General features: G+C 43.1%; 1 protein-coding gene and 1 long non-coding RNA gene across 2 annotated transcripts; one reads left to right on the forward strand and one right to left on the reverse strand.

Moving 5' to 3' along the window:
• Nucleotides 1-10803: 10803 nt before the first annotated feature.
• Nucleotides 10804-13337, forward strand: LOC306917527 (claudin-10-like; the record flags this gene model as incomplete). The annotated part of the gene is made up of 3 exons (XM_079495808.1): nucleotides 10804-11288; nucleotides 12693-12854; nucleotides 13252-13337. The coding sequence occupies exons 1-3, from the start codon at nucleotides 11069-11071 to the stop codon at nucleotides 13335-13337; spliced, it is 468 nt and encodes a 155-aa protein (XP_079351934.1). The 5' UTR covers nucleotides 10804-11068.
• On the reverse strand, nucleotides 11145-23133 carry LOC306917528. The gene is made up of 3 exons (XR_013789202.1): nucleotides 22994-23133; nucleotides 16768-16901; nucleotides 11145-11281 (listed from the first exon to the last, which is right to left on the reverse strand). It is a non-coding gene; the product is annotated as an uncharacterized lncRNA (long non-coding RNA).
• Between the last annotated feature and the right edge of the window lie 1170 nt (nucleotides 23134-24303).

Below are 24303 nucleotides of genomic sequence, written 5' to 3' on the forward strand. Positions count from 1 at the left end.
GGGTCTGGGCTGAAAGGATCATTACAGCAGGAATTCTTTCAGAGCGAGCCCGGGCTCATTCGCTGGGACTTGGCTGGGGATCAAACCCACAACCCTATCGAGCATCAGCATGGACACACCATACCGCACCGCCACTGCCGCCCATCTGATACCAATATCCTCCGCTAGGATCACTTTGACGGACAACGTGTTTTGATTTAGGGGCGAACCTCGCCCCGCCGCCGGGAGCCCTCGCCCCGCCGCCGGGAGCCCTCTCGTAAAAGCAAACTTTGGTGCAAAACAGGATTTCCCTCCTTAAATAAAGACGTCGAGACTAATCAAATCAAAATGGGACCGAGGAGTGACTCCTCTCACTGCCTGTCTGTACAAAGGATATGTGCATATCTGGCCTATGAGCCTGTGCTGAGGGCCCCAGCCCAATAACACACTGAGGGCCACAGCCAAGGGGAATATAACACACTGAGGGCCACAGCCAAGGGGCCCAATAACACACTGAGGGCCACAGCCAAGGGGCCCAATAACACACTGAGGGCCACAGCCAAGGGGCCCAATAACACACTGAGGGCCACAGCCAAGGGGCTCATAACACACTGAGGGCCACAGCCAAGGGGAATATAACACACTGAGGGCCACAGCCAAGGGGAATATAACACACTGAGGGCCACAGCCAAGGGGAATATAACACACTGAGGGCCACAGCCAAGGGGCCCAATAACACACTGAGGGCCACAGCCAAGGGGCCCAATAACACACTGAGGGCCCCAGCCCAATATCACACTGAGGGCCACAGCCAAGGGGAATATAACACACTGAGGGCCACAGCCAAGGGGAATATAACACACTGAGGGCCACAGCCAAGGGGAATATAACACACTGAGGGCCACAGTCAAGGGGCCCAATAACACACTGAGGGCCACAGCCAAGGGGAATATAACACACTGAGGGCCACAGTCAAGGGGCCCAATAACACACTGAGGGCCACAGCCAAGGGGAATATAACACACTGAGGGCCACAGCCAAGGGGCCCAATAACACACTGAGGGCCACAGCCAAGGGGCCCAATAACACACCGAGGGCCCCAGCCCAATATCACACTGAGGGCCACAGCCAAGGGGAATATAACACACTGAGGGCCACAGCCAAGGGGCTCATAACACACTGAGGGCCACAGCCAAGGGGAATATAACACACTGAGGGCCACAGCCAAGGGGCCTAATAACACACTGAGGGCCCCAGCCCAATATCACACTGAGGGCTACAGCCAATAAGGGGAGTGTGTTACAGTATTCCTTCCCATCTCTGCCTCACGGCTCATAACATACTCCATAAATGCAGAGAAAATGGTAGAAAAAGTACTCACATGTTTTACTAAGTAAAAGTATCAATACTGTAATGTAGAACTACTCCGTTACAAGTAAAAGTCTAGAATTCACATTGTACTTGAGTAAAAGTACAAAAGTATTGGCATCAAAATGTACTTCAAGTACCAAAAGTAAAAGTAGTGCAGAATGTCTCATTTAAAGTTTTCAAATGTATACAACAAATCTTTTGAAAATAGCAGATCTACAAGCTGTACTTGTATCGGCTATTTTCAAAGGGCCGAAATGTATAGAGCACTGAAGTGATTAAATGTAATAATAGTAGTAATAATAATCAAAATCTACAAAGTAACTAGTAACTAAAGTTTCCAAATAATTGTAGTGGAGTAAAAGTACAATATTTGCCTCTGAAATAGAGTGTAGTAGAAAGTAAAATCACTGGAAATTGGAAATACTCAAGTAAAGTACAAATACCTCAAAATTGTACCATTTTGAGCGGGAACCCCTTTTGGTGTTACATACATTATGTTATAATTTAGCTATTGAAAAATAGCAGATCTACAAGCTCATAGCGCGCCACCGAGTGGCGCGCTATGAACTTGTAGGTCTTCTATTTTTGTAAAATCGTTAAAATGTGCCTCAAATCTTTCCGAAAATTGTCATGATTTAGAAAACATTTTTTTTAAATTTCGACGTCAGGCCTGAATGGGTTAAGTACAGTACTTAAGTCAATGTACTTGGTTACTTTCCACCACTGGCAGCGGTCAGTACATGACCTGTTGGGGGGGACAGGGGGGGGGGGGGGGGACGTGTGTCATACATATTTGAGTGCTGAGCACAGCGTCTGGTGGTGTGAAAGTCACAGCAAAGTGGACTGACGTCAGGCTGATTGACAGGCTGTGAGTTCTGCTCCCATGGGCACTACAAAGTGACTTGAACAGGCTGTGAGTTCTGCTCCCATGGGCACTACAAAGTGACTTGAACAGGCTGTGAGTTCTGCTCCCATGGGCACTACAAAGTGACTTGAACAGGCTGTGAGTTCTGCTCCCATGGGCACTACAAAGTGACTTGAACAGGCTGTGAGTTCTGCTCCCATGGGCACTACAAAGTGACTTGAACAGGCTGTGAGTTCTGCTCCCATGGGCACTACAAAGGGACTTGAACAGGCTGTGAGTTCTGCTCCCATGGGCACTACAAAGTGACTTGAACAGGCTGTGAGTTCTGCTCCCATGGGCACTACAAAGGGACTTGAACAGGCTGTGAGTTCTGCTCCCATGGGCACTACAAAGGGACTTGAACAGGCTGTGAGTTCTGCTCCCATGGGCACTACAAAGGGACTTGAACAGGCTGTGAGTTCTGCTCCCATGGGCACTACAAAGTGACTTGAACAGGCTGTGAGTTCTGCTCCCATGGGCACTACAAAGTGACTTGAACAGGCTGTGAGTTCTGCTCCCATGGGCACTACAAAGTGACTTGAACAGGCTGTGAGTTCTGCTCCCATGGGCACTACAAAGTGACTTGAACAGGCTGTGAGTTCTGCTCCCATGGGCACTACAAAGGGACTTGAACAGGCTGTGAGTTCTGCTCCCATGGGCACTACAAAGTGACTTGAACAGGCTGTGAGTTCTGCTCCCATGGGCACTACAAAGTGACTTGAACAGGCTGTGAGTTCTGCTCCCACGGGCACTACAAAGTGACTTGAACAGGCTGTGAGTTCTGCTCCCATGGGCACTACAAAGTGACTTGAACAGGCTGTGAGTTCTGCTCCCATGGGCACTACAAAGGGACTTGAACAGGCTGTGAGTTCTGCTCCCATGGGCACTACAAAGTGACTTGAACAGGCTGTGAGTTCTGCTCCCATGGGCACTACAAAGGGACTTGAACAGGCTGTGAGTTCTGCTCCCATGGGCACTACAAAGAGACTTGAACAGGCTGTGAGTTCTGCTCCCATGGGCACTACAAAGTGACTTGAACAGGCTGTGAGTTCTGCTCCCATGGGCACTACAAAGTGACTTGAACAGGCTGTGAGTTCTGCTCCCATGGGCACTACAAAGTGACTTGAACAGGCTGTGAGTTCTACTCCCAAGGGCACTACAAAGTGACTTGAACAGGCTGTGAGTTCTGCTCCCACGGGCACTACAAAGTGACTTGAACAGGCTGTGAGTTCTGCTCCCACGGGCACTACAAAGTGACTTGAACAGGCTGTGAGTTCTGCTCCCATGGGCACTACAAAGTGACTTGAACAGCGCGTAAGACGTACAGTACGTACAGCGGTCCAATAAACTGTGTGACAAAATGTCTAATAACGGCAATAACACGTGTGTGATGTGGCTTCGTGTGAGTGGTGACACAGACAGACATCCCGGTCTGGCCATGTTGTCACGGTTTCAAGCTGGGTGTCCCGGGCCGTGTCCCGACAATCATCTCTAAAACACACACTGAAAAAGTCCCGGTTTTCAACATTCACTACTAAATTGTGCTGATCTTCACCACAATTAAAATAATAATACTCCCCCCACGATGTTTATAACTAGGGATGTCACTGGTGGACTGGTGGGTTTCTGAACTGCACACAGCCCTCTATATGAGACAAATACCACAAAGAAGTGTAGTATTTTATATTATTGAGGAACAATTATATGAAGATAGGTTGAAAAGTAGTGAAGTGGTCCTTTTAAGGAAGCCAGTTTGGGGTTTTGAAAATGTGTCAACTATGTGGATCTCAGACGTCATGTGGTCACCCCGTCTGTGTGGTCACCCAGTCTGACGTGAGTCATCTGTGATGAGTCTGTGACGTTGTATGACTGTACTTTTGGCCAAGGTTATATCCTGATCCGACAATCTGTGACAACCATTATAAAACTGTCCGTTGGCAGGCTGCACAAGACATTTTGGCACGCACGCACGCACGCACGCACGCACGCACGCACGCACGCACGTACGCACGCACGCACGCACGCACGCACGCACGCACGCACGCACGCACGCACGCACAGGACACTTCGACACCAACTCTGGATCAAACTGGGAACCTTCCTGTTCGCAAGCGGCCACTCTACCTCCTGTCTGAGCCACTGCCGCCCCAGTGCAGTGCATTGAGGCAAATTATAGCACATTTAACACGAATAATGGAATTGCCACATCTAATGGATTATTCCTGGTCGATGAATAGAGCTCAGAATGTCCAAACCATCCATTAGGATGGGGCAACAATTAAATGTATTTCCTGCAGTAAAAACAAACAAACAAACAAATATGTCCTAGGAAAAGTGTTCTGCAGAAACCAATAGATTGTGTGTCTACTAAAAGAATACCCCAAATAAGAAGAAAAGAGCTAAGAGTCTGCAACTTGCCTAAATAAACTATAAAGAAACTTGAGGACATACCCCGTCATCCTCTCTTAAAACCAAAGCCCTTGGAGTAGATTCTAGGCCTGTCTTCACCTAGCTAATTCTCTGCTGATTCATCACTCTGTTTTGGCCTCAATCCCTTGGCTGAAAAAAATATAGCCTATATACAGTGGGTCAAAATGGAGGATTAAAAAATAAATGGAAATAAACTTTAATACACTTTACCATCCATGCAAAAAGACACTAGGCTGTAGCTACTGTTCTTTGTAACACAAGGTGAGCTGTGGTGGAAAAAGTACTCATATTTTTTACTTTAAGTAAAAGTATCAATGCTGCAATGTAAAAATACAAAAGTATTGGTATCAAAATGTACTTAAAGTACTCATTGTGCAAAATGTCCCACTTCAAGTTTTCAAATTTATAAAAATATTTCGAAAATAGCAGATCTACAAGCTCATAATGCGTCGCATTTCAAATTCGACTTCAAATTCGACACACGCGTGTGACGCGCTCCACACCCCCACAGGGAGTGAAGTGCTCTGTGTCGAGTCGGTCGGACCCACGGTTGTCCAGAACCGCCACAAGAGGCCTCTGCCCGGGCTCTGGACAGGGCCCCTGCCCAGGCTCCATATAACAGTGGAGCTGGCCTGTTCTAACATCACAACACTTCATATTTGGGCATGCCTGACAGAACTCCATATATAGTAATAAAGGGACACAGAGACAGATACAGAAATCTCCATGTATGGGCATAAAAGGGACACAGACAGATGGGTGGAACCAGAGCCATAGATATAGACAGAGTTACGCAACTGCGTTCACTTCATGGGACCAGTCCAATGGCGGCTCTCCTACATAGACTTCTATTGAGAATGGGGACAACCTGAACCGAGTCCTGGACCGGAAGTAGGCAGAAATGCATTGGACCCAGGCAACAGCCCAGCTTTAATGATCTTAAATCCCTTTATTTTAGATTGTTTTGTAGTAATAGTACAACATAAACATTAAAGAGACTTTAGTTGTTACTGCACAATACTTTAAAACAGTTGTCATGTTGCACGCATGCTTAAAATAGCTCTTATTTGCGCCGCCCTCGTTGAAAACAATGTATTTCCAACTCCAGCTCGTCTCAGTTCAGGCTGCATGAACAGCGCTCGTGCGCTCGGTTTCTACCCCCTCAATATCGTAACTCTTCTATTAGATGGCTCTGGGTGGAACGGGTTCTCTGACACGGGTACACTACAGCGGGTATTGCGTAGCCAGGTGGGGCATGGATTTCCAACTTCCATTCGTTATAGCGACTCGGTGCTCTACAGCCGGGCACCGGTCTAGTTTTGTAATAAGAAACAAAATCTACAAAGTAACTGTAACTAAAGTTTTCAAATAAATGTAGTGGAGTAGCCTAGAAGTAGCCTACAATATTTGCATCCGAGATGTAGTGGAGTAGAAGTAAAAGTACTGGAAATTGGAAATACTCAAGTAAAGTACAAACACCTCAAAATTTGGTATTTGTAGTACTTAAGTAAATGTACTTAGTTACTTTCCACCACTGGAGGTTTGATTGATTGATTGAAAATTGTATTAACAGTTTGCAGAATTACAGTACATTTCAAGCACAAACTCAATACAAAGGCTGTTAACTGTGAGTGGACGACACAATTAAGCATTACACTTGTTTACAACAGGGTCCACCATGTTCAATTCATCAAAACATTTAGAGACGTACAAATAGACACTTCTATATAGACAAAGAACAGTACAGGAATTCATCATAATGGAGGTAAAAAGGGAAAAGAAACATATACAGTGAGGGGAAAAGGGGGGTAGGTGAGGTGAACTGAATTACGACCACCCAGCTATATTACAACTGAAACACATGAAACAGGAGTATATGGGTTAGCTTTACGAAACTATGATCTCAGGATTACTCACGTATCAAAAGTGATGTTTCAGTTGCAAGCAGGTGGTGAAATGGGCCATGGTGTAGAAACAGGGGGCATGAGTGTCCAAATGTGACTGAATGGCGCCCTCTTGTGGACAGGAAATCCCTCTGTCCGCAATAGGAGAAACATGTGTTCAAAGTGTTCAAATAGTGTTGTTTAAAAAAGAAAAATAATTATCAGTATGAAATGTCAGTTGATTGGAAAAGACAGATCTGATGCCTCATTAACACTGTTCTAGTTAGCCATATACTACAGTGTGTAACATTATCTAACATAACATAACATCAAATACAATACATAAATGGTAAATGGTGCATTTATATAGCGCCTTTATCCAAGGCGCTTTACATAGATTGTGCATTACATTCACCCATTCACACACACATTCATACACCGATTGCAGCGGAAGCCATGCAAGGTACCAACCAGCACATCGGGAGCAATTTGGGGTTCAGTGTCTTGCCCAAGGACACTTCGACATGTAGACAGGAGGAGCCGGGATTCGAACCGCCGACCCATGGATCATTGGACGACCTGCTCTACCTCCTGAGCCACAGCCGCAACAGCAGTAGCCTACAATATGTATGTATACGTGTATACACTTAACGTCATCTGGGGACACCCCAAAAAAATCATGTGGGGACCCCCTGGCTGTCCCGACCCACAGCTTGAGAACCACTGAAATAGATGCAGCTAGTGCTGCCAGATAGTTCCACTGTGCTCCCCATAACCCCCCCGAGTCCCCTCCCTCTCTGCTTTCCAGGCAGCAGTACGTCAGCCCTCATGCAAATCCCTATAATAATGAAAGAAGAGACATTGTTATTAAAACTTCAGTGGTTACAAGAAACACAAACAGGTTACACAAACAGCATACAACGGGCGGCCGTGGAATTTCAACCGCAATCACAAGATTTATTTTCACAAAATCAAGAGTTTCCCCCACATACGTATGTAGCCTATACGGCATGTGTTTTTCTGCACCCAAGGGACAAAAACAAAAAAGATCCTTTAGGGCCTTCTGCGAACTGAATAAAGATTTATTTTCACAGGTCACCACAGTATATGACAGTAAACAGCCTGATTAAAGTGCTTGTCAAAGGTCTTTCGCTCGCAACTTTATCATTTAACTTTTGACTTTTAATCAGTCTCGTAACTGTACATAAACGACACGCCACAAGACACTGCAAAGCCAAGCACTCCGACGTCTGTACGTGCTCAGAATCAGCCACCACTGCTCGCTGTTTCTGGGTAAAAACCACATCATAGGAAGTTCACTGTGCATCTTGTTCCTTACTTGAATGAATGCTGTTGTGTCTTTGTCTTCCCACCAGATATGTTACCGTACTTAACCTTTTCACAATGTAAACCCTCTAGACAAGTCTAGACTGGACCTTTGTTGGCTCAGTACTTGGAACTCTTTTTTTTCCATCTACACCAAATCCCTTCTCCAAATCTAGCTGATCTACAAGCTCACAATGTGTTGCATTGCGACACGTTGTTAGCTTGTAGATCGGCTATGTTTGGCTAATGTTCCTCTCAGAATATGGATGCTGGGGTTCAAGTGGTTAAACCCTATACTTCATTGACCGTCCAGAGTACCCCCTCAAACCTCTTCCCCCAAAATAGACGATCTACAAGCTTGCAACACATCACAATGCGAAGCGTTGTGAGCTTGTAGATTGACTATTTTTGCAGTATTGTTTTCCAGAGAATAATGACATGGTACTTAAAAACCCCTAGTTTGAAAGTAGTGTCATAAGTATCTTCAATGTCATAACAAAATTGCTTATTTTTGCAGAATGTTTGCCAGAGAATGACACGAGGGTGCAACGGGTGCATGACATGTGGTTCAATGTGGTACTTAAAACCCCCTAGTTTGAAAGTAGTGTCATAAGTTAAATATCTTCAATGTCATAATAACAACATAACAAAAGTCTCTCTCTCTCTCTCTCCAACCCTCCCAGTATTGTTCTTGCATTGACAGACAACCATTAGAGTGAATGAAAAGAGGACAGAACAATTAAGGTCAATTTGCTGAGGTCACGACTCACGACAGACAAGTTAAGTTTTGCATGTGCATACACACAACAGGCACAACCGTGCACGCACGCACGCACACACGCACACACGCACACACGCACGCACGCACGCACACACACACGCACACACACACGCACACATTTGATTTCACATAATGAGTTGATCTAACAACAACAAACATTTGTTGGTGGAACAAAGCGAGTATTGAAACCTCACCAGGGTAGTGTTTGCTGGAGGAGCCCTTGTCTGAGGTCACCAGCTCGTTATCTCGTTAGTGTGTCACCCACTGGCAAAGGCAACAAGGGTGTCATCTTAACATTTCGCTTAATTGATACAAAATCTGATTGTTTCCACATGATCTTATAGTCGGAGCACCGGAGAGAATGGGCCGTGTCCCATTTACAATTGACTGGGCCAATTTCTACAGCCTGAAGTGTATCTGCATATACAGTAAAAGACTAAAAGTACACAAAAACAGAGAAACAAGATGTATTTTGTTGTTTGTGACAATGACTCCGGTCCACCATTAGGTGAGGCTATAGCACTATGAACAGAGTATAGTGGTCCACCATTAGGTGAGGCTATAGCACTATGAACTGAGCATAATGGTCCACCATTAGGTGAGGCTATAGCACTATGAACTGAGCATAGTGGTCCACCATTAGGTGAGGCTATAGCACTATGAACTGAGCATAATGGTCCACCATTAGGTGAGGCTATAGCACTATGAACTGAGCATAGTGGTCCACCATTAGGTGAGGCTATAGCGCTATGAACTGAGCATAGCGGTCCACCATTAGGTGAGGCTATAGCACTATGAACTGAGCATAATGGTCCACCATTAGGTGAGGCTATAGCACTATGAACTGAGCATAATGGTCCACCATTAGGTGAGGCTATAGCACTATGAACTGAGCATAATGGACCACCATTAGGTGAGGCTATAGCGCTATGAACTGAGCATAATGGACCACCATTAGGTGAGGCTATAGCGCTATGAACTGAGCATAGTGGTTCACCATTAGGTGAGGCTATAGCGCTATGAACTGAGCATAATGGTCCACCATTAGGTGAGGCTATAGCGCTATGAACTGAGCATAATGGTCCACCATTAGGTGAGGCTATAGCGCTATGAACTGAGCATAATGGGAGGATGTTTTGAGTTTTTTAGTGTTAAACGACTAATTTCACTGTTTTCATGTTATGATAATGTTCATGTGTATTTGAGAGATAATGTAGCAAAACCATTATGCACTTCATATATTTTTTCCATTCCATGAGATTGTCCATCTCTATGTTCCTTGTCTTGTAATGATGGAAATTGACAGACATGAATGCACGTACACGCGCATGCATGCACGCACGCACGCACGCACGTACACGCGCATGCATGCACGCACGCACGCACACTCGCACACACTTACGCCAGACACTCGACCAGTGTGTTTGTAAAGAATGCATGTGCCTACTGCTTACATGTACACGTCTTGAGTGTGCAAATGCCTGTGTGTGTGTGTGTGTGTGTGTGTGTGTGTGTGTGTGTGTGTGTGTGTGTGTGTGTGTGTGTGTGTGTGCAGGAATGCAGAGGCATGGCATCGTCACTGCTGCTTTCTCATGAGTGCTTTTCACCGAGTCGACCTGCCAAAAAGTCGTAGTGAACAGAGATATGATATGATATATTACTTTATTGTCAGTTCGCACTGAAATTCGTTTTGCGACCCAGCGGCCTTGTATGCAACACATATACACATTTGACATAACACAGGACAAAAAATAGAAATAAAATACAGTTACATACATAGAGAACATAAGGGCAGAAAGCAATGTCCACAGTTCAGTCTAGTTCTGGCCAAAATCCTGATTAAGCCTCAGAGTTGATTGATGGACAAAAGACCTCTTCAGTCTGACCATATCTCCTTCCTGAAGGCAGCAACTGTGCCAGACATTAGGCTTGGATAGCAGAAAGACCACTCACATATTTGTACCTGCGCTGCGTGCGCAGTGCGCACACCCTCTCTGCACCTGTTCTCTGAAACGCCTCTGTGTGTCTTTAGCCTTATCATGTCTGACCAGAGAGAGAGAGAGGGGGGGGGGGGGTGGGGGGGGGGGGGGGGGTGGGGTGTAGAGAGAATGATAGACAAGATGGGGAGGGGTTCTAAGCAAGGGACTTAATCCTAATATAGATATAGGATGCGTGCGTGGGCGCGTGCGTGCGCGAAGAGAGAGGCACAGAGAGAGAGGCACAGGGAGAGAGAGAGAGAGAGAGAGAGAGTGAGAGAGAGAGAGGAAAGACAGAAAGATGACATACAGTGAGAGAGAGTGAGAGAAAGAGAGGCAGAGAGTGAGCGTCCCTCTCTCCTCGGAGACAGATCCACACCTTGTGACCCTCACCTCCCAGCAGACCGAGGGACTCATCATGGGGAACATGGCCACGGAGATGGTGGCCTTCCTGCTCACCATCTCGGGCTGGATCCTGGTGTCCTCCACGCTGCCCACCGACTACTGGAAGGTGTCCTCGGTGGACGGCACGGTCATCACCACGGCAACCTTCTGGTCCAACCTGTGGAAGACCTGCGTGACCGACTCCACCGGCGTCTCCAACTGCAAGGACTTCCCTTCCATGCTGGCTCTGGACGGTGAGTGCAAGGTACAGCTTAGTTCAGTGGTTCTCACAGTGGGGTCCGGGGACCCCCAGGGGTCCTTGAGGCACTTCCAGGGGGTCCCCAGCTAAATGATAGTTTGGAAAACAAATGGACCCTTATGGGTCTGTAGTGTACAAATGGAACCAAATGGACCCGTTTGTACACTCTCAGAGTTAAATTAACATTGATTTTACAATATACATTGGGGTCTCAGAGATAGAAATGCCATTAAATGGGGGTCCGTAGCCTAATTCATGTCAAACTGGGGGGTCACTGAAATTAAACGGGTTGAGAATCACTGCTAGAGCCGTAAAAATCTCCTCTCATGGAGGTACCTGGCATATTCAAATGGGGGTCCGCGGGCAAATTAGTGTCAATTTGAGGGTCTTTGACATAAAAAGGTTTGGGAACCACTGGCTTAGTTAACTAAAAAGGACTATTATCATTATTATTATGATTATTATTGTTGTTATTAACAGAGTAGTACTAGTACTAGCAAAATAAGCTTTTTATTCATTGCACTATTATGATTATTCTTATTATTACCACTTATTGGTTATTGTGCTACACTGCATGTGTGGGGTCAGCTCTGGTCAGCCAGAACATGTACGTAGGCTACCACAGTGTGTTGTTTGGGTTGTTTGTATTCTGCATCCCATCTGCATTCCGTATACATAAAAAAGACCTAGAATCTTAAAGCACCTGTTTTCATTTGGATGAATGACTACCATTGTAAACAAGCGCATTTGGAACTGGACACCCCCCGCTAGCTGCCCCGCTACACTGCCAGTCTGGATGCAGTCCATGAAGCAGCACGTTTAACATTCAACTCGCCACATTTCATTGAACGGGCCGAGCGAAGCATGGATGGATACAGTTCTCCTAATGTGTTCCGAATCCGAGCCATTTGAGAAAGTCATGCACGGGGGGGGTCACTCGTTCTTCGTGACAGAATGAAATGCTAATCAGCCATGAAAGGAGGTGTGTTGCTTAAGGATGCAATGTGCCCACCCTGGAGGAATTGGAGAAAGTCATGTAGTCTCCCAGAGGTCATTTGTGGACAAAGGAAATGTTACCTTGTTTTGGAGATAAGGGGAAATCACCACCCTCGTTGTGTAAATGTTAGTGACTTATAGACCTGAGATGGATAATAAATAGTCTTTTACAGTGAGACCGTGCCACTGATGTGAATGGAAATGTGACAAAAAAACATCCCTTCTCGTATTATCTTGTGCTGTCTGTTTCTCTCTCTCCATTCTGCAATGAATCAATCAATGAATCAATGAATCAATGAATCAATGAATCAATGAATCAATGAATCAATGAATCAATGAATCAATCAATCAATCAATCACTCACTCAATATGTCTGTATGTCTGTCTGTCCGTTTGTCTTTAGCCTATATCCAGGTGTGTCGGAGCCTGATGATTGCTTCAGTTATTTTGGGTTTCTTCGGAGCCACCCTGGCCTTAGTGGGAATGAAGTGCACGAAAATCGGGGGCTCAAAGATCACCAAAGCCCGTCTAACTGTCCTCTCCGGCTTTCACTTCATTCTTAGCGGTAAAGCTTCCCCTATGTTGTATATACACTTCTGTCTCTGGACTTAAAGGGTGAATATTGCCAGACTGCATTGATTGAACTTACTTTGTAATGTCAGTGTACCAATGGTTCCCAAAAAAAAAATTTCAAGCACCCCCACAACGCTGAGAGTGTATAAATGGATCCAAATCCCTTACAATTTCTACACTCTCAGAGTTACAGACCTGTAAGGGTCCATTTGGGATGCTCTCAACCTGAGTGTCCATGAACAACACATTTCAGAAGCACTGAAGTAGACTTTGTAATAATGTGAGATGCTCTGATGACTCAACTTACTGCATTAATAACTACCGTATCGCCTCTGGGTATTAACCGGACTCAAGAATAATGTGTCCTCTCTCCACCTTTCTGCTTGCAGGGCTGTGCAGCATGACAGCGTACTCCATATATGCTCACAGGATTACAACTGACTTCTTTGACCCACTCTTCTACGCGCAGAAGTAAGTGGTGGGGATTGATTACATTTACAGTGTAATGTCACAGTTTGTGTAAATTATATCTTAACTACTTAAACCATATATACTTCATTGATTTGTACACCAATTAGTGAAAATAGCTGACCTCTCAACTTGTACTACTGTTACAAGTACTGTATCTACTTTTTCTCCAGAATGTTTGGCTGAACTTTTGCCTATGCTCAGAAAAGGGATACTGGGTTTCATGTGCTTACTGTTTTTTGTTTGTTTGAGTTAAAATGTATATATGTTTTCTATTTTTGCTTTATTTTTTGGTCCATTTTATTTCTTTGGAATAAGTGATCAGTTTCAATGTTAAGGCCCTTGGTTTATTTTTATTTTTTTAATTTTTATCTCACCGGCACAATTTTATTTAAATTTGTATTTTGAGATGTTCCTACTTCCTGCTTCATTGATCGAGTAAAACTTGGAAGTTAAAAAGTTTTAGTTTGCCTCGTGGTTTGTGTCTAGATTTGAGCTGGGAGCAGCCCTCTTCATCGGCTGGGCCGGGTCGGTGCTGTGTATCCTCGGAGGATTCGTATTCTGTCTATCCTTATCGGACGGCGTCAGTAACAGGCAAGCTGCTTTTCTTTACAATAACATTAACATGAGTGGGTGGTTATACTTCCATGTATCTGCAGCCTCATCTATCGTCGAGAGCAATCAACAAGCTGATGTCAGACGATTTCATTTAGAGGGACAGGGCAGTGCAACCCAGTAGAGTCATTTTACCTAAATTATGGCGTGGCCATTTAAAGAAAGCAATCTCTCTCAACATCTTGTCTCATAATCTGCGGATTTAAAAGGAAATTGTACTCCAATTATTTTGATAAGTTACATGAATGATGACGGCTGAATGTTTCCTTTGTCGCAGCCTGAAAATGTGGACAACATTACTTACGCAAAAGTCACCTTGAATGAATGAATGGGGGGGGGGGGGGGGGGGGGGGTTGCTTAGGCAAGCGCTATTGGCCACATGCATCAAGGAAACAAACTGTATCTGAGAAGACTGTGATATATACTTCTTAATATTCTGGGTCAGAATATTTCATCTAGGGAATAGGTGTGTGTTGTTATTTCGAGCACAGCAGACAGCCCACCTTTGCTCTACAGCAGTGGTTTTCAATTCCCTTTTAATTTCAAGGACCATTATTTATTCAGCATTTGAGCCACGGATCACCATTTGATGACATTTAGCCTCTCAGACCCAAAACTAAAAGAATATTATAGTACTAGGTTCAAGGTTCAAGGTTCTTTATTATTTGTCTCCCGAGTCCCGAGGAAGAAATTTGTCTTAGACAAAGGGCCCGCATGTGGCCCAGGCGGTGGCGTAACCGTCTGGGCACACGACTGGTAATCCAGTCGCAGTGTGCCGCGGGTTCGACTCCCGAGCCCGACACGGCCTTTACTGCATGTCTTCCCCCATCTCTCTCCCGTTTCCTGTCAGCCTACTGTCTGTCCCTTCAAAAAAAGGCGTAAGCCGCAAAAAAATATCTTAAAAAAAAAAAAAAAAAGGGCCCGCATGCAAGCGTAGCCCTTATGCCCATGTCGCCGCAGAGCAGCGCCAAAAATATTATAGTACTAGAAGAGTAGAAGTACTCTTCTAGTACTTCTACTTTACTAGTTACTTTGTAGATTTTGATTAATACAAAACATATACGTACATTAACCACTTCAGCCCTACAGTATATACATTATGGCCATTTGGAAATAGCTGATCTACAAGCTCACAATGTGTTGCGACGAGACGCATTGTGAGCTTGTAGATCAGCTATTTTCAAAAGGTTAATATACATTTGAAAAATTGAAACAGGACATTCTGCATAATGAGTACTTTTACTCTTGGTACTTTAAGTACATTTTGATGCCAATTAATTTAACATTTTGAATTCTGAGTACTTTTTTCCACCACTGTATATAAGAATGTTGTACTGCTAATGCGGATATCAGTCCCCCCAAAAAACAGCACCAGTTGTTCTCGGGATATAGATTGATTTGATCTCTTCAAGACAGTCGCTATGGCTCTTCAGACAGCATAGATCATCAAAGTCAAAGTCATACGATTTGTCACACACTTTACAGCAGTCAAATTTGTTCTCCGCAATTGACCCATCTCTTGGAGTGGTGAGCCGCAGCCGTAACGTGCTCGGGAATTATTTGATTCATTGATTTGACCCCCCCAATCCAACCCATTGATGCTGAGTGCCAAGCAGGGAGGCATTGGGTCCCATTCTTACAGTCTTTGGTATGACCCCGGGCCGGGGATCGAACCCCGACCTCCCAGTTTCAGGGCGGACACTCTAACCACAAGGCCACTGTCTGTAAAATCACATAGCTGTGTATCATTCATTAGCATAACAATGTAAATAGACATTTATGCACATGATGTATCCCAATGGGAGAAGATAGAAAACAGAATGGTTGCTATGATGGCTGCTTTGGTGCAAAGAGTAGAGGATGCACTCGCACAGAAGGTTACGTTTGGTCCCTCATGGCGGGGCACTTGACCCCTACATTATTTATTTACTTTGACTTCTGCTGATGCTATGAAAGTAAAGGAAACATGTTTTCCTTTGTATTTTTAATTGATGATCCCCAAAGTATACAAATCCAATGCTCACTTTGAAATTATTGCAAAAGAAGGGCAGACGAATGAAAACACTTGGGAGACAATTTCATCTCAGAAATAGTTTTATCGAGAGATAATTTATCCATATAAACCCTGCATCAAAGGGACTGTCTGATCAAGTCTCTCCAAGTCTTGCTTACTTAAGTCAATTCCCAAAGGGACTGGAGTAGGTCATGCAGAAAAAAAGCATGCGTTTCTTCAGTTGGAAAACAGACATATTTGGTATTCTTTACTTCAGTGGTTCTCAAACGGGTCCATTTGGTTCCATTTGTACACTCTGAGTTAAATTAACATTGATTTTACACTATAAATTGGGGTCTCAGAGATAGAAATGCCATTAAATGGGAGTCCGTAGCCTATTGCATGTCAAACTGAGGGTCCTTAAAATGGTTGAGACTTGAGAATCATTGCCGTAAAAATCTTCTCTTATGGGGGTCCCTGGCATGTCTTTTCAAATGGGGGTCCGTATAGGCATGATACGTGTCAATTTGGGGGTCTTTGACATGATAACGTTTGGGAACAACTGCATTACTTGTTGTGGTTTTATAACAGGGCTGAGTACTCCTACAGAGGTACCGCGTCCTTCGCCACCGCCACGCGGCACAACAAGCACATCAAAACAGCCGCCAGCCCACACAAAGACCCCGGAGAGCCAGTGGACGCGTCCAGGCAGTTTGGGAGGAATGCCTACGTGTGACAATGAGCCATCGTCTTGTCGTGAGAATATGCGTGGCAGACTGGCGGTCGTCACAGCTAATTCACCCGTAGAACTGTTGGAGAAACTTCATACCTGTGGTGTGGCGGTGGGTGAACCGAGTCACTGCATTGCGTCCCCGCGGTTCGATTCCGGCTGGAGAACTGTTGTTGCACGTCGTTCCTCCTCTCCGCTGTTGCTCAATGTACCATCTTCCTACACTGCCCTGTCTAAAAAAGCACAGAAAAGTACATACTGTAACTTTGTACATCATGTATGCTCTTGAACAACCACATAGGCCTCACTCAGACCTTTACTGCATTGCTGTATGCTTGTTGGATGAATGTTGTGTAGTGTCATGGCCGCCCCAATGCATTTCCAATGGGAGTCACATGGTTTGACACAACATTTGTGTTGTATGAGGGGGAGGGGCGCAGTCGAAACACAGCCGAAAGCCATACAACAGCTTGTAGTCCAAAATGTGGACTACAAACCATGTGACTTCCATTGGAAATGCATTGGGGCAGCCATGACACTACACAACATTCATCCAACAAGCATACAGCAATGCAGTAAAGGTCTGAGCTCAGCCATAGACTGGAAAGTGGATGCATTTACCGGTATAAGCTACATTTCATGTCAGCCTATAAGTAGCTATCAGTGCTTTGTCAGATTTGCCTAAATGGGACTTTTGGAAACCGATACTGTGTCCCTTAAACACACCCGTGTGAAGTATGACAAAGAAAAGAAAGGTACAAAAGGTGTACATTCAGTCTTTAGATCTGTCAGTGGCCAATAAACTGGCCAAATAAAATAAATGACATCAGATAAGGTTGTTTTCAGCGCTCAGCAGGAAATTGAACTGGGCACAGAGTGTTCATCAAACTGTCAGGTCACCTTGAGCAGACTGGTCATTCACTGGATCAGGATATGTCAAGATCACTGTGACTTGAAAACTAAGACCAAATACACTGCAAAATCCTGCATGATATGTGGTATAACACATTCTCTGAAGCCCATGTCTATAATGCATTATAAACCTACAACAACATATAAACAACAACCCACAGAACATTTTACTTTAAGCACTGACCACTTGACTTGGCACGACTAACAGCTGCATTATAATGCATTATAACTGGGAGTATGATGCATTAGCAAATTATCATAATGTATTACAACTATGATAATTTACTCTGATACAGATAAATCTGTGTCCAGTTTATTGACCATAGATACAGTATAAGTCATTAAATTATGTTTTATAATGTGTTATGGTTATGGTTATAAATCAGTATGAATATTTATGAGTGCTTATAGCTATAATTATACTGTGTTATAAGCAGAGTAGCAGACTGACACATTCTAAGTACATTTATAATGCATTATATACATGGGCTTCATACAAAGTGTTGCCATGTCGACTTTTATTTAGAAACTCCACTGTAGTAGCGATCTCTGAAGCGTGGCTATACTATACTGAAACAACATTCCAAGAAATGGTGACATCGAGTGACACTTTTGTCCAAGCATAGTCCTATTTCTATATCAATCTATTGCTGTTGTGCTCATCATTTAATATACCATGAGCAGATTCAAAAGAAAGCATCATGAAAGTGTTATTTGTATGTACTGTATGATCAGTATTTTTCCCCCCAGTGTTTCCATATACTTTCAAATGTGTGTGGGATGTATAGGATGCTTTGTGTATAGGATACTGTTGGTTTAACTACAGTATCACAAATACATTCATGATTTAGAAACTTAGCCTTAGTATCATTAAACGTTACTAGTTAGTTAACAAAGTTCTTTCCAGAATGTAAGAACATGCAGTTGCTTAACCCTGTTGTTTTTACGCACAAATTACCGAAAGAGAGCAGCTGTGATGTCAGTCCAATAAATATATATATATATATTTGTTTCTGTACAATACTGCGTTTCATTGGCTGAACTCTTGATAGGGTTTTTTTTTCGTTTTTTTTGGTGTGCAGAGAATTTCCCATTGTTATTATTAAGAGTAATCAGATATGATTGTGTTGTGTTGACAAGGGCTGGTTTAAAAGTTGTTTGTTCACTTTGACAGCTGATGCCAACATTCCTCAAAGCCACAGAAGTGCTGTTTAACATGCCCTATTAAAAAAAAAGATTATTATAAGGATTATGGTGGATACTTTAGATTTTTGATAATGTTCCAAAATCTTCAATTTAAAACAAATATATAGATATAAGCTGAAAACGAGTTGTGATGGGAACGTGTTTAAGGTTGTAGATTTATTTGATAAGGAAACTTTTACAATCTTCCCAATCGCAATAACTTGTGTCCCCCAATGAAACATTCATCTTTTTGACACACATCGAAGAACGTGTCCTCTTCTCTTGCCTGCCTCTGGACCCTATAACTAAGTAGGCCTACATTTACTTAAGTACTGTACTTAAGTACAATTTTGAGATATTTGTACTTTACTTGAGTATTTCCAATTTTCAATACTTTTATTTCTACTCCACTACATCTCAGAGGCAAATATTGTACTTACTACTCCACTACATCTCAGAGGCAAATATTGTACTTACTATAGTTACTTTATAGATTTTTTATTATTATTAAAACACATACATTAACCCCTTCAGCCCTATATACATTTCAGCCATTTGAAAATAGCCACAAGCCGCATCGCACCGCACTGATTGATCTGCTATTTTCAACATATTTGTATACATTTGAAAACTTTCAACATTCTGCATATAGTGAGTACTTTTACTTTTGGTAGCTACTTCAAAGTACATTTTGATGCCAATACAATTGCACTTTTACTCAAGTACATTGTTTTTTTTTTTACGTTTTATTGAATTTTAATCGAACATACATGTAAACGAAACAATTGACAATACATACAACCGAAAACAAAACAAGACAAGACAATATACGTACAATACACACAAGGGGAGATATCTGCCTCTCTTCTCTATTGATGATCATAATACATAAGTACCTCAAACAGGTGCATATACAGGTTACTCAAGTACATTTTGAATTTCAAACTTTTACCTGTATTTCTACATTGCAGTGTTGATACTTTTACTTAAAAGTAGAAAAATAAAATGGAGTACTCCCCAGAGCCCGGCCTGGGGTCAGTATAGGGCATACACCGGACCCCAGAGATATAGAGCTATATCCACTCTGCTAGGCACAGGGACCACCTATATCCACTCTGCTAGACACCGGGACCACCTATCTATCAGCACCTCCTGATCAAGAGGAACCCTCACCTATGTTACGCAAAACCTTGGCCCAGGGGACGGATACTCAAACCGGGCTGGCAGGAGGAAGTTGCTCCCGCGCCTTTCCGGCACTTTGTGTCTATCAAACACAGTGTCGGGTGTCCAGGAGGGACCGGGTGGGACAGGAGCTCTAAGATAATAATGGTTGTATTCAGTGTTGATTTTGACAGCAAATTTAGATTTTATAGTTTTAGTCATATAAGTCTCTTGAATAGTTTTCATTTAGTTTAAGTCACATTTTTAGTCACCTGGAATGTTTTACTGTTAGTCTAGTTTTAGTCGAGTAAATATCATAAGATCTTAGTCGACTAAATCTACAGTTGATTTAGTCGACTAAAATGTATTTTGGCGGGCCTTGATGGCGTCGTAATACATACATATATATACAGTCTATGGCAGCCTGGCAGGGGTGCCCACACATTTATGACGTGAGATCTACTTTCAAAATGACCAGCTCAACAAGATCTACCCACTGAAAAAATAAGTGTACCATTGCTGAAAATAGTTTAAATATATAATGTACCTGGGGGGGCTTTGGAATAGGGAGAAATTATGACAGGCAGTTTCTGCTGTCAAAATATGTCCCCCCCGTATTTAACTTAAACGCCCAATGCATTCTCAATGGCAATAGCACAAATGGCATGCTACTAGGCCTACATACTTACACCTAGAAACCCCATTCAAAACTATTTAGGTTCATCTTACGGTGGACATGTTTGCCTGAAAAGAAATCTTTGAAATGTTTCATAGTTTTAGAAATATAGTGCTTTCAAATTTGAGAAATTCACAATGGGGCTCAATGGCAGATATTGGCACGTCAAAAAAGCACTTTCACCTAGAAACTCCATTCACACTTTTTATAATTCAGCTTACTGTGGAGACACATGCTGGAACTTTTTACTTTGAAATGATTTGTAGTTTCGGAGTTTCGGCGGTTAGGTCCTACTGTATGTAGGACTACTGTATGTAGGACCTAACCGCCAGCACTGCATCCTTTCAGCATCAATTTACAGTTCTACTATGAAACCACCAGAGGGCAGTATTTGCCCATTTATAATGGTTAAGAGGGTCGCAACATTCCCTTCCATTTCCAGAGTAGCACTGAGAAAAATAAATAAACCAAGGCTTTATCACTTATCCCATTGTCTATGAATTGATTGCATAGGGCCTAAATGGAAACAAGACTTTTTTTTCATGTACTAGATCTACAAGCTCATAGCGATCATGAAAATGTGTGCAAAATGTGGTATATTATTATTTCACAGCGAACGTTTATAACTGGTATCTTTGCTTCTGGGGGGTCCCTGGGACAAAATATTTTCTGAAGGGGGTCGGCGGCCAAACACGTATATTCAATATATATTTTTGGGGTCCTTGACATGAAATAGTTTGAGAACCGCAATGACATAGAAACATATGTTTTTCAGAAAACCGTCACAATTTAGAAGACATTTTGTAGAATCTGATTCAGGTCTAAATGGGTTAATTAAGTGAGGCCCAGGTAGCCTGGGTCGCATAACCTTGCCTTTGTTCTCGTTTTCATATCTTTGCCAGATTGACCTGGCTAGAGTAAAGTCAACACAGCATTCCTCAATTTCCAATGCTCTCCCTATACCTCACCAATAACTTTACCATAAGCCAGGGGTTCTCAACGTTTTTGGCCGGGGACCCCCGGAAATGCTTTGGCAATGTCTCGGGACCCCCGCCCCGCCCACTCCCGACCCCCAATATAAATTGACTGCTACAATAACCTTAAACCATTTTGGGCGGGAACCCCTTTTGGTGTTTTAAGCATTGTTATAATTTAGCTATTGAAAAATAGCAGATCTACAAGCTCATAGCGCGCCACCGAGTGGCGCGCTAAGAGCTTGTAGGTCTGCTATTTTTGAAAAAAAGTGAAAATAAAATTAAAAAATAAATCTTTTTTTTTTTTTTGAAAATAATTTGGGGACCCCCTAAAATAATTTGGCGACCCCCCGAGGGGTCGCGACCCACGGGTTGAGAACCCCTGCCATAAGCCAAAAAGGCCTTTCGAACAAAGAGTGCTCCCTTTCATCCTCACGGGCCCAGGGAACTTTCATCACCCCTCTCCCCATAGCCTTAATAAGTTCAGAGTCACGGAATTAAGTCTAATTATAACCACACAAAGACGTTATGTTGTAATTATGAGACCTATACGGCATAGTGAGGGACTTAGTGAAGTAGCTAATAACCCGGGATAAGGCCCCGGGGCAAAGTCCAGGGACGATACATCAAAAAGAGCTTAAAGGCCACCAACGTTATTACATGGCTTTATGGGAGGTTGTGAAGGTCAGTAATGCACTGGTGTAACACTGTAGTAGTCGAGGTGCAATCTGCTGGACTCCTATAGCAGAATAATGTATTCCTCTCAGCTCTACTCTAAGGAATCCTGTGTGAATTCATTTAAATTAACTCTCAGCATTTTTTTGCAGTGTAGCGTACTGCCCGCAGATGAGGGAATACACAAACAATCAAACTGATTTCAGGGAGCTAAATTGCAGTGGCGCACGCACGCACTCACACACACACACACACAAAGAAAATTCATCACTCCCCATAGTAATAAGTTCAGAGTCACAGAATTAAGTCTAACTAGAAAGGGGGCGGGGCACTCCATGGACTGCAGATTTCCTTCAGGCCTGTTTAACTATAACCTATACCCATGTCTGTATATATGTCACTTTTCCACTTTTGCATTGTATGTAGTCATAGCACTTCATAGTATTTATGTACAGCATAGTATAGTATATATGTATAGTTTATATGTACAGTATAGTGTCATTATATAGATATGTTCTAGTTACGTTAGCTTACGCATGTTCTTGATAAATGCATTTTATATATGTGATGTATTCCCATGCTTTTTGTTCTTGCTTAATGTAAATTGCTCTGGATTAAGAGCGTCTGCTAAATGCCTAAATTGTAAATTGTTCCACATTGTGAGCTTGTAGATTGGCTCTTTTCACAATTTTAAAATGTAACAAACACACACACACACACACATTATCTATATTGTACCCACCTCCACTTGCGGGTGCCCACAGGAGGTACGGCCGTTTAGTCTAGCTGGCTCGCCAAATGAGTTTGGAGATTAGCATCACTGACTGTGCTGAGCTGGCAGAATGTCATCACACTGGTCTGGTGTAGGAGGACACACTCCCTTCCGCCAAACCTAAGACCAGTCATAAATCAAAACATTATGAGGTAAGCATTACAATTGAATGATTTAACCCTCTAAAGGCAGGCCACGCAGACAATAGTAAGCATTAGAACAATTATATAGTATAAGTCTTCAACTAATACATTGTAAACAAAAACCTTGAGTTTGCACAAACGCAAGAACAACCACCAGACGGAAAACCCATAGGACTTAAACCAGTTATAAGAAAACAAAAGGAAAGCTACCTGACATACTGGAACGTGACTGCCCAAAACCAAAGTAAAATGGAATGCTATCCGTCACTAAAAAGAGAATATACCGTACATTGGCTGAATACCCGAGCACGGTAAAAAACGTAGGAAAGCGTTGACTACAGTAGGTACAGACTTTTGGAGAAGAGATTTATAGACATTATGTGCAAATATAAAATAGCTGTGATACTTATATGTAAGTGGTTATGGTGAAATAAACCATTAACACTGGTTAGTTTGGAGGGGGCGAGGGGACTATCACATCACCGTTTCAGCAAATTAGGCGGCATTTGCTATACACACGGAGACGAGAAAGTCGCGTCTCCAAACTTTCCCACTCTGGAAGGTGGTTTCAAAATTAGCCGTTTAAGTTCCCCAAAACGCCGTCTCCGTGTGGCAAAAAGGGCAGATCGGCTAATTACTTTCCCAGGTAACTCAAAATACGTCCTCATGTGTACACCACCTCAGTGAACACAGCCTTGCAATAGAGAAAGGCCGCCACAGGCAGACCTCGCTCCCAAGGGAAGACAGACTATGCACCCACTGCACACAAAATGTGGTGGAAACACATTACTTCCCAGAGATTACACACACCCAAAGTGAGTTTGAAACTATGGCCAACGACAAAAAACTCCCATACCTATTGGGCACTAGCTCACACTCACAGTAGCAAGATGTGTGAACTGCGACAAAAGAAGGTTAGCCAATGGAATACAACCACCCTAAGGACTACTATGTATACCGAGTAGACCGCTAGACCTACTGCACATGTAAACAGAGCAGCTACCTTTAAACACATTTTGTTTAAAGGATTAAAGTCGTTTTTTTTTGTATACAATTTAAATTAAATAGTCTTGAGAAAAGAATGCTGCTATTTGTCCCAAAGTGACTGCAAAGCAATGCTACCATTTATTAAAAAAA

Source organism: Electrona antarctica, assembly GCF_951216825.1.
Source record: "Electrona antarctica genome assembly, chromosome: 24".
In the NCBI taxonomy this organism is placed as follows: domain Eukaryota; kingdom Metazoa; phylum Chordata; class Actinopteri; order Myctophiformes; family Myctophidae; genus Electrona; species Electrona antarctica.